General features: G+C 44.5%; 2 protein-coding genes across 2 annotated transcripts; both read right to left on the minus strand.

Annotated features, from left to right (window-relative positions):
* Window positions 1-415: 415 nt before the first annotated feature.
* kbtbd3 (kelch repeat and BTB (POZ) domain containing 3) lies at window positions 416-4327 on the minus strand. The gene is made up of 9 exons (XM_014214509.2): window positions 3904-4327; window positions 3660-3825; window positions 3237-3419; window positions 2675-2848; window positions 2281-2571; window positions 1912-2154; window positions 1762-1834; window positions 1348-1565; window positions 416-1082 (listed from the first exon to the last, which is right to left on the minus strand). The coding sequence occupies exons 1-9, from the start codon at window positions 4146-4148 to the stop codon at window positions 807-809; spliced, it is 1869 nt and encodes a 622-aa protein (XP_014069984.1). The 5' UTR covers window positions 4149-4327; the 3' UTR covers window positions 416-806.
* A 248-nt stretch (window positions 4328-4575) lies between these two features.
* Window positions 4576-10467, minus strand: LOC106612889 (solute carrier family 35 member F2). The gene is made up of 8 exons (XM_014214511.2): window positions 9930-10467; window positions 9332-9507; window positions 9020-9147; window positions 8220-8379; window positions 7916-8072; window positions 7747-7799; window positions 6462-6616; window positions 4576-6039 (listed from the first exon to the last, which is right to left on the minus strand). The coding sequence occupies exons 1-8, from the start codon at window positions 10043-10045 to the stop codon at window positions 5803-5805; spliced, it is 1182 nt and encodes a 393-aa protein (XP_014069986.2). The 5' UTR covers window positions 10046-10467; the 3' UTR covers window positions 4576-5802.
* Between the last annotated feature and the right edge of the window lie 91 nt (window positions 10468-10558).

Raw genomic sequence — 10558 nt, forward strand, 5'->3', positions numbered from 1 at the left:
AGTTACTCAACCCTGCACCTTAGAGGCTGCTGTCCTATATACATAGACATGGAATCACTGGTCACTTTAATAATGGAGCACTAGTCACTTTAATGTTTACATAATGCTTTACTCATTTCACATGTATATACTGTATTCTATTCTACTGTATTTTAGTCAATGCCACAAAGACATTGCTTGTCCTAATTATATATTTTTTAATTCCATTCTTTTACTTTTAGACTTATATGTATTGTTGTGAATTGTTAGATAATACTGCACTATTGGATCTAGGAACACAAGTATTTCGCTACACCCACAATAACATCTGCTAAATATGTGTATGTAACCAATAACATTTCATTTGATAAGGCACGAGGGGTTGTGGTATATGGCCAATATACAATGGCTAAGGGCTGTTCTTAGGCACGACGCAACGTGGAGATACAGCCCTTAGCCGTGGTATATTGGCGATATACCACAAACCCCTGAGGTGCCTTATCGCTATTATAAACTGGTTAGCAATGTAATTAGAGCAGTAAAAATACATGTTTTGGCATATCCATGGTATAAGGTCTGCTATGCCATGGCTGTCAGACAATCAGCATTCAGGGCTCGACCACCCAGTTTATAAATAAATATATAACATAAAATGTGATAAAACTAATAAATACTTGAGGTATGACAAAACATAATTTATTTCATTGATGCAGCTTTTAGTCCCCAGGTAGTGTGTGTGTGTGTGTGTGTGTGTGTGTGTGTGTGTGTGTGTGTGTGTGTGTGTGTGTGTGTGTGTGTGTGTGTGTGTGTGTGTGTGTGTGTGTGTGTTACGTGTCCCTTCCTCCCCAGGGGTCTCTGTATCTGTTGAAGCTGATGACCTGACAGTGAAACTCTGTCAGGGGGCGTGGCATTGGTGTCACTTCCTCCCACTGGCCCCGCCCACTGTGGTACACTTGGACTTCGTCAGTGATCTCATCAGGTGAGTAGTCTCCTCCCAGGATGTAGATTCGGTTGGCCACGCCCACGGAGCCTGCGTTGAACCCGGCACACTCGAACGACCCCTCCCCTTGCCACACACAAGTCTCTGGACAGAAACTGTACACCTGGACAGAACACAGAACACAGAACACAGGACTCAGAACACAGGACTCAGAACACAGGACTCAGACTGGTCAGGTGTGGTGAGTTGGTGTTTCGTAGAATAGTTGTCAAGTTTGTTTTAATGACAAAGTCCCCATATATTGTATCTATGTCAATAGGACCTGCCTGATTAAATGAAGGATGAAGAAATATAAAAATACTTATAGATGGAGACATCAATCAATCAAATAATCAAGCAATCAACCAGTCAATCAACAAGTCAGTCACCTTATACGTAGACAAGTCACAGAGGTGTAGAGTGTTGTTGACGGACACAGCCTTGACCAGGGTGGCGTGGAAAAACTGACCAAACTCTGCCACCAGGTGGCTCCACTGGTCAGAAACAGCGTCGTAGCGCAGGAAACAGTCCAGCGAAGGGTTGAAGGAGTCCGATATCTCCACTGACGAACCCAATGTGTAGATGATGCTGCCGCACGCACTGGCTTCTGGGTAATACGAGGCCACAGGGAGGTTTAGAGGTATGTGTGTGTATGTGTGTGGGGGTTTCTATATTTGTGTGTGGGTGTCTGTGTGTCTCTGTGGATTTGTGTATGTATGTTTCTCTGTGTGTGTGTGTGTGTGTGTGTGTGTGTGTGTGTGTGTGTGTGTGTGTGTGTGTGTGTGTGTGTGTGTGTTCTGTACCTGGGTAGTAGATAGCAGTGGGCAGAGGACTGACGGAGGTCCAGGTTTTGGCCAGGGGGTCGTAGTACTCTACCTACAGACAATTATCATCATCATCATCATCATCAGAACCATCATAATTATCATCATCATCATCATCTTCATTCTCACCTCCATTAGGCTAGGAGCCCCCTCCCTTTCTCCTCTGGTCCTCCCTCCTAGCACATACAGTCTGTCCAGGGTGGTGACGGCTGTGTGCATGGTACGGGGTTTCCCCATGTCCGGGGCAGGGGTGCAGGTGTGTGTGACTGGGCAGTAGCACCAAACCTCTGCTGTCGCATCATGGAACGGCTCTGCCACGTGAAGACGCACCGTGCGGCAACAGTTGCCCCGACAACCACCTGTCACAAACAACTTAAAGAGAGGAGAGGAGATATAAAATAATGATAGTTGATCGAAGCGTAAATTCAGTTGTACCACTCCACTATGTGTTACTGCCTGTGTGTGTGTGTGTGTGCATGTGTGTGTGGGTTTATATACCTTCTCGGCGTAGCTGGTGAGGGAAGAGCCTGAGGGGTCAGGGGTCATACTAAAACCCTCCCCCTGGCCCTGAGGTAGCTCTCTCCATTGGTCTGTGTCCAGGCTGTAACAGAAGCTGTGGTGTATCTCTCCATTCTCCTCTGTCTTGTGGATGTAGATGTAAGACTGTGTGGTGGCTGGTCTGGCGTCTGGCAGTAGACCACTGAGCTGTGTCTGTCTACTCACTGCATCACTGACCAGACTAACACAGAGCTGGTCCCCTGAGAGGAGATTCTCAGTCCGGGCCAGGGCCTGAACACACATACACAATACATTTTGACTGGTAAAAAGAACCATGCATACGCGTGTGTGTGTGGGGGGGTGCATGCCTGCGCCTGATCCTGCGTGTGTGTACCTGCAGGGTGTGTGTGGGTACGTGATGTAGCCGTAGCAGTGCTAGTAGCCGTGGCAACAGCCTCTGTCTGGTCTGGAGGTCGTGACTTGTCCACCTCAGGGATGACCTCACCGCCACCTCCTCACTGGGCACGCTCAGACTGTCCGACCCCAGACATACCTCGAGCACGCCCAACTGGGAGGAGAGGAAGTAGATCAGTGTTTCCCAACGTTAGTATTTAAAAGCAATCCAATGCTTTTAAATCCTTCAGGGGGAGTGGACCCATGCACACTTCAGGAAGAAAAGGGATTGGGGGAGTGACAGAGTGGAAACTTCAGGGAGACATTATGATAGTGACTTTCTCAAAAGCTAAAGTGAGTAACTATCTACTTCACTGTTTCCCAATCCTGGTCCTAGGGACACAGAGGGCTGTATTTACCTTAGCACTAACACACCTAATTCAACTTGATGATGAGCTGATATGTTGAATCAGGTGTGCTAGGGCCCTTTTATTTCAATGCACAAACGTCTTTTTATGAGTCTCAATGAATGACAATGGAAACTTATCAGAGTGGCTCCTCACCGGCATATCCAGGAAGTCTGGAGTCATTGAGAGGTCGTGGAAGTTCTGAACTACAAACTCATTGGCCTGCTGGAGGAGGGAGGCAGAGCCGTATCCCTCAGCGAGGGCCAATAGCATCAGGCAGTTGGAGAGCTCCAGGGTTCCGATCAGGAAGTCACTGCATGCTCTGAAGAGCACAGGCACCTGGGAAATGGAACACTGGTCAATAAATCAACATCAACTCTCAAGTTTCTGAATGGATTTGACATACAGTATGCATCTGACCCAGATCTAGCGTTTGTTCCAAATGGCACCCCCTTCCATTGATAATGCACTACTTTTGACCATGGTCCATAGGGCTTTGGTCAAAAATAGTGCACTATGTAGGGCATAGGGTAGGGTGCCATTTGGGTTAGGGTAAGGGTTACCCCTGATGTAGTGTACCTGTAGGAAAGAGGCGAGCTGGAACAGCATGTCTACGTTTTCGTGGGTGACGACCATCTCTCCAGAGTAACAGAAGTCCAGGAAGCAGCGCACAGCTTCTGGGGACTGGTTACCCAGGGTTACCATCCTATCACCACACTCACGCATGTCCAACTCAAACATGGCCCTGCAGACAGAGAACCTTTAGAGCGCACACACACGCACAGATGCATGCACACACAAACCCACACACACACACACCAACCTGAAGAAGTCGCTGCAGGCTGCCAGGACACAGCGGTGACAGGGGAAGGTCTGGTCCTGGACTGTTATAGTGAAGTCAAACAGTAGGCCTCGCTCTCTGAACGATCTGAGCATGCCCAGTAGCTGCTGGCTGTGAGCCTCTGACACACACAGCTCAGACCTGTGCTCCGGAACATAGGGAATACCGTTGGGAACACAGTCAGTTCCCTCGGACCGGGGGTCGGATCCCTCAGACCGTGGGTCCATGATCAATCCAGAGTCTGGGACAGAATCAGGAAAACTTTATCAGTTTTATTTTCTAAGGTTGTATATTATGCAAACTAGGGGCATCAACTGAGTGAGAGATGAGAACAGGAGGAGGAGGGGAGGAGAAATGACTGATAGCAGCAGTGACTCTATTTAGTTATTAAGTGGAGATCTCGCAACAATCATTCTCACGATGGCTCATTGGTAGTAGTCAGTGATAAATATCAAAGCTAATTAGGCCTGGGTTTGGTTAAAACCCTGGATGGGAGACCAAAGGCATAGCTGTAGATAAATCAACCGTTCAGTAGGAGGTTCTGCCCAGCCTTAACCATGGAAACTTATACTTGAACATTTATATGCAAATACTTTATTTTTCTCATAGTAATTGTCATGGTTTTTATATGTTGACTTATAAAAAACAATGTGAAACCTATAAGAAAACATTTATTTTGTAGAGGTTACATTCTCTGAACATAATTCATATATTTTGTCTCAAATATATCTTACCATATCTTTTTAGGAAATGCACCACAATAATGTATTCAATTGTGTATGTTATATAAGGCATATAAGTTAACACATATACAAATACAGCACTGACATATAAGGAAAAACATACATTTTACCAGATCCTTGTTAGATTACTTCTTAGATGTTTGTACAAATAATGTTCTTCTGCTTTACAATATTCTTATTTGATTTTCATGATTATTTTCCATATGGGGCCTGTGCAAGCTCTATAGCCTAGTAGTCTGTCTATCGATCATTACTGTGGAGCTGGTTAGAACGTTTAGGAGTCAGGGAAAGAGATGGATGATTGACAGAGGGAGAGGGGTAAGAAAAACATTTGCATGCAGTCTACCTTATTATATCTCAACTGTCTGTAAACGCACGGAGGTGTCTACATGTAAATTATTATTTGTCCCAAAGCAGTTCAGTAGCATTGCTTCCGTGCCTCGTTTAGTATCATATATAGAGTGAATCACAAAGCAGACTATTAGTTCGCTAACTGTTTATAATAAAGTATTTGACTAGCAGTAGCTCGGGAAAAACAAACGTTCTGTCCTTAGATTTGATGAGCTGATCAGATCCGATGTTTGTAAACAATGTCGTGCGCGTGTTAATAACGGTTTCAGCACCACGGACAGCTCTCTGTCTACCGGAAGAGCGAAGCAACGCGAGGACATGACGTTTAAATACTCAACGTGCGACCTCATTCCAAAGATTTCAGTATCAAGTATTTCAACTGTCTTCATTAAAAAACGCGGGACCCATTCTTCGATTGTGTTTTTTGTTTTGTTGTCTCAAATAATAATAATCTAATTAGGTAATGTTGCACGCATTGAGCCCTGCATATAATATTCTTTATGTGAAAATATTTTGCTTAATTGGGTTTATGCTCCAACCAGGTTTGATATCAATGAAGACTCACTCATTAACTTGACACACCCCACAATGAATGTGGATTAAAACATGTATTATTCTCCCTGCCAAGTCAACTAGTGGACAAATATTACAACTAATACAACACACCTATACTGTACATATTACACCTGTGAATCTGTAGATTTGTTAGAATGGTACAAATGAAAGAAAGGAGACAAGGAGTTTAACAGCTATAGACTGTTGGGAAGTGCTCGTCTAGTAGATCAGATCACATCTTGGTAATCCGTCCCCCTGCCGGTACTTCCTCATTCTGTGTTCTCTGATTCCATGACACCCCTGTGTGTTCACCCTCTTCGATGACGTCATCAGGGTTGTCGTAACCGCCCTCCTCCCTGCCCACAGAGGGGGCGATGGGGTCTGTAGGGTCTGGGGTCGTTGCCACGGCGTTGAATGCGATGAAGCCCACCAGGATGATCACCAGAGACACCATATACAGACCTGAGAACTACACACACACCAGATGAGCTATATGAGATTACACATTAACAGTCATCAACACACTGAACAGGGTCACGGTGACCATGGGATTTCTCTTCAGGACTAAGATGTTTTAAAATAAGGACAGCTGTGTCCTGTGATCAGGACAGCTCTAGTGGGATGGATCCTGCTATCTCTGTTTCTGTTCTTATCACTACTGCCTCCTTGATCTCCCAGGGATTAGATTAGACTAGTTTGAAAGAGATTACAGTGAGTACAGACATAGTACTGCAGCAATCAATCAATCTATCATCCATCATTGGAGTCATCAAATCATTTATTAACTCATCTCTTTATCTATTCAGAAACACAATCAGTAACTGAACTGTCAAATGGCTCAACCTACTTTACCTACTATCCCCAGTGTGTGTGCAGTGTGTCTGTACTAACCGTGTATTGAAAGAGAAACAGGCCACAGAAGAGGCTGAGGAGGTCTGCAGTGAGCAGGGAGAGGTTGACTGCTGTAGCACTGGTCTTCTTGACCACTACAGGCATACAGCTGTACAGGGTGTACATACACAGGGCATAGCCAGCAAACAGCAGGCCTGGGGTGAGAATAATTATACATGATAAAATGAACATTGTTGGCAGACAACAGCATTTCTAATATTTTTTTCTTATTGCTCCTAATGTGCATCTGTCTTTTTAATATTTTATTATGTGTTCATATCTGAATATTATTGATCCTTGTCTGTGTAATCGTTGATGCTGCTTGTGGTGATAAAACAATTTCCCAATTTGGAATCAACAAAGTACTAATATCTTCTACTCATACACTGGGCATAGTCAGAGAACAATAGGCCTGAACAGAAAAACACAGACATTATACAGGGCAAAAATTATTATAAACAAGGAAGATCAACTGTTGTACCTCCCATAAAACACAAGATAAAGAGCAGCAAAGAGCTATGGAAACTGTACTTCTGCAAGCTGACACAGCATGCATCCTGTACTCTGTGTAACCTTGCCACCACTACTTCTGTAACCCTAAGAGAGAGGTAATAACCGGTGGCCTTTGGTGGTCTAGTGGTTAACACTACTGAATCCCAGACCCACAGCTACTTTGTAACAAACCCTCTCCTTACTTTCCTTCTTTTACACTGTCCTATCTGTTCAATAAAAAAACATACAAAATATCAACAAATATACAGGTAACTGACAAAATAAAGGAAACACTAACATAAAGTGTCTTAATAGGACGTTGAGCCACTACGAGCTGCCACAACAGCTTCAGTGCGCCTTAGAATATATTCTACAAACATCTGGAACTATATAGGAGGGATACGACACCATTCTTCCATGAGAAATTCCATAATTTGTTGTTTTGTTGTTGGAAAATACTGTGTGGGTGCCGCTCCAGAATCTCCCATAAGTGTTCAATTGGATTGAGATTTGGTGACTGAGACATACACACCCTTTAAACCCCCTATGCTCCTTTGAGACCCCTCTTTCAAAGTCACTGAGATCTCTTCTTCTAGCCATGGTAGCCAAAATAATGGGAAACTGCATTTTTATACATGACCTTAAGCATGATGGGACGGTAATTGCTTAATTAACGTAGGGGCCACACCTGTGTGGAAGCACCTGCTTTCAATATACTTTGAATCCCTAATTTACTAAAGTGTTTCCATAATTTTGGCAGTTACCTGTATATTTTATTTTATGTGGTACTAACCGATTCTCCAGTCCCATTGGATGTTTGCCACATTGTTATGCTCCAGAACGCCCCTGTAGCAACACAGCAGATCACTCAAATCAACCACATTCCCATTCTACTACCTTCTCCCCGAACATGCACACACATCCACATGCAGATACACATGCACGCACACACACACACTTACAGCTGCATGCCACTGATGAGTGTGCCGAACAGGCCGACCATGCCTAGGAACTCCACTCTGCTGAGGTGTTTGACGGTGTACTCCTGACACACGTTAGACACAGCATATAGACTGGCACTGAGCAGGACCAAGCCATCACCAAGCAGAACGTCTGAGGCTAGGAGAGAGGGAGGAAAGGATAGAGGCAGGAGAGGAGAGAGATAGAAGAGGAGGATGAGGAAAGAGATGAGGTCAATATGGTACTATTTATTATGATATGAACAGAGATTAAATGAATTAATTAATGAATGGAGTGGGTTCTTACTGGATCCCAGGTCTCGTCCAGCCAGTAGGTCAGCTCCCACCATGGCCCCCACCCCCAGCAGACAGACACACACAGAGACGTAGTGGACAGGTCTGTAGCACGTCTTCAGGAACCAGCAGGACAGTATCATCAACACAGGGATCACAAAACAGTCCAGCAGCTGGAAGACAGAGAGACACACCAGAATAGTCACGTACATCCAGAAGGCGAGGTCAGTACAGGTGCATCAAAGCTGGGAACGAGACACTGAAAAACAGCTTCTATCTCAATGCCATCAGACTGTTAAACAGCAATCACTAAAACAGAGAGGCTGCTGCCTACATACAGCCTTGAAATCATTGGCCACTTTAATAAATGGATCACTAGTCACTTTAATAATGCCACTTTAATAATGTTCACAGATCTTGCATTACTCATCTCATATGTATATACTGTATTTTATACCATCTACTGCATCTTGCCTATGCCGCTCTATCATTGCTCATCCATATATTTAAATGTATATATTCTTATTCCATTCCTTTAGTTAGATTTGTGTGTATTAGGTAGTTATTGTGGAATTGTTAGATTACATGTTAGATATTGCTGCACTGTCGGAACTAGAAGCACAAGCATTTCGCTACACTTGCAATAACATCTGCTAACCATGTGTATGTGACCAATAAAATTTGATTTGATTTGCCATGGACATAACTCAGCACACACGCACGCATACACACAGACCCGCAGGCAGGCACGCAAGCTCGTGCACACACAAAAACATAAAGACATACACACACACACCCTCTCGTAGTTCTGACCTGTATACTGGTGAGTGTAGTGTACTGGTAAGCTTTAACCACTGTGTAGTTAGCCTCGACGTCCACGAAGCCTACTAGGAGATACTTCCACCACCTCTTCTTTAAAATCGGAAACATATTGCCATCCCCTACAGTACGTTAGGAGAAGGTAGCCTGGAGGTTATTGCACTGCTACACAGTTAGAACATTTTATAGAGTTGACAGATGTAATATTCTGACGAGGAGCACCCTGGGGTGGTGTGTGTGTGTGAGAGAGAGACTACCTGTTCTTCAAAGCAGAACATTGGTGTGCCTGAGAGTGTGTGTGTGTACCTGTTCTGAACAGCAGAGCTGTGGTGTAGGTGAGGCAGAGCAGTGTGTAGCTCATAAAGCTCTGAAGCATGGGCGCGTCCACGTGGTAGTCTGAAGCCAGGTACTGGGATGTAACTGCTGTGCCGCAGATGAGAGCAGCCAAACCCTGACCCATAGCAACTGTCTTCACCAGCTGCCTGTTAGGACAAAGGTATACGTGAAGAGGAAATTCAGCAACTCTTGGAAGACAGTGGACATTGATTAAGCTGCGTCTTTACTGGTGAAAGCAACATGTTTTGGCCCTATAGCCTTCATTAGGGTTTCAACACAACTCCGTCCAGGCTACTGTATGCTAGCTGCCAGGGACATACACAACTCAGACTAGGCTACTGGACAGTGGACACATTCTTGGACATTGAAAGACCTCCACTACGTCACTATGTGTCCCACATGGCACCTCATCCCTATATAGTGCTCTAGTTTCGACCAGAGCCCATAGGGAGCTGGTTAAAAGTAGTGCACTATATAAAGGATAGGGTGCCATATGGGATCCAGATAATCACTTATATAACATCCATCACTCTCTTTCTAGTTGAGTTTTCTCTCCCCACAGACTCACCACGTAAACACTTCTTTAGGGTTGAACTTCAGAAGCTTCCGGATAATAAGGCATTTTCTATCATCATTGTCGTTGGGGTCTGTAGCTATAATCCCCTCTGGGTCTTTCTCAGCCATGTTGCCTCACTGTAACAGTCGGGTACTGGGATGGGGAATACACTGCTGTGTGCTGCCTGGACTGGGGCTTTTTCATTTCTACTGTGCTACCTGGGCTGAATGATTAACAGTGTTCTCTAATCAAAGTGCAAAGATCACTTAGTGCTTTCAGATGATAGGTGTTATAGTAGTGATGAAAGTGGCTGGTACAGGAGAGGAATTCTGTATAAAAGTTAGAGGAATGCTGTGGGGATTCAAACAGGGCCCATATGAATGAAAGTGGGTGGTACAAAGTGGGTGAAACTGTGGGAGGCGGGGTATTTAGATCAGTGATTACTTCATTTCAGCCAGGTAATTACAGGGTCCATATCCATTTTACATTTTAGTCATTTAACAGACGCTCTTATCCAGAGCGACTTACAGTAGTGAACACATACATTTCATACCTTTCTTTTTCTTTTTTCGTACTGGTCCCCCGTGGGAATCGAACCCACAACCCTGGCGTTGCAAACACCATGCTCTACCAACTGAGCC

This window comes from Salmo salar, chromosome ssa09, assembly GCF_905237065.1.
Source record: "Salmo salar chromosome ssa09, Ssal_v3.1, whole genome shotgun sequence".
NCBI classification, from domain to species: domain Eukaryota; kingdom Metazoa; phylum Chordata; class Actinopteri; order Salmoniformes; family Salmonidae; genus Salmo; species Salmo salar.

Excerpts from the sequence above, each read along its gene's own strand:
- LOC106612889 (XM_014214511.2), bottom strand. The coding sequence starts at position 10,045 with ATGGCTGAGAAAGACCCAGAGGGGATTATAGCTACAGACCCCAACGAC. Across the intron at positions 8,380-9,019 it reads CTACACTCACCAGTATACAG|CTGCTGGACTGTTTTGTGAT; the intron begins GTCAGAACTACG and ends TCTGTCTTCCAG. Across the intron at positions 8,073-8,219 it reads TGGACGAGACCTGGGATCCA|CCTCAGACGTTCTGCTTGGT; the intron begins GTAAGAACCCAC and ends CCTCTCTCCTAG.
- kbtbd3 (XM_014214509.2), bottom strand. The coding sequence starts at position 4,148 with ATGGACCCACGGTCTGAGGGATCCGACCCCCGGTCCGAGGGAACTGAC. Across the intron at positions 1,835-1,911 it reads GGGCTCCTAGCCTAATGGAG|GTAGAGTACTACGACCCCCT; the intron begins GTGAGAATGAAG and ends AATTGTCTGTAG. Across the intron at positions 1,083-1,347 it reads GTGACTTGTCTACGTATAAG|GTGTACAGTTTCTGTCCAGA; the intron begins GTGACTGACTTG and ends TGTTCTGTCCAG.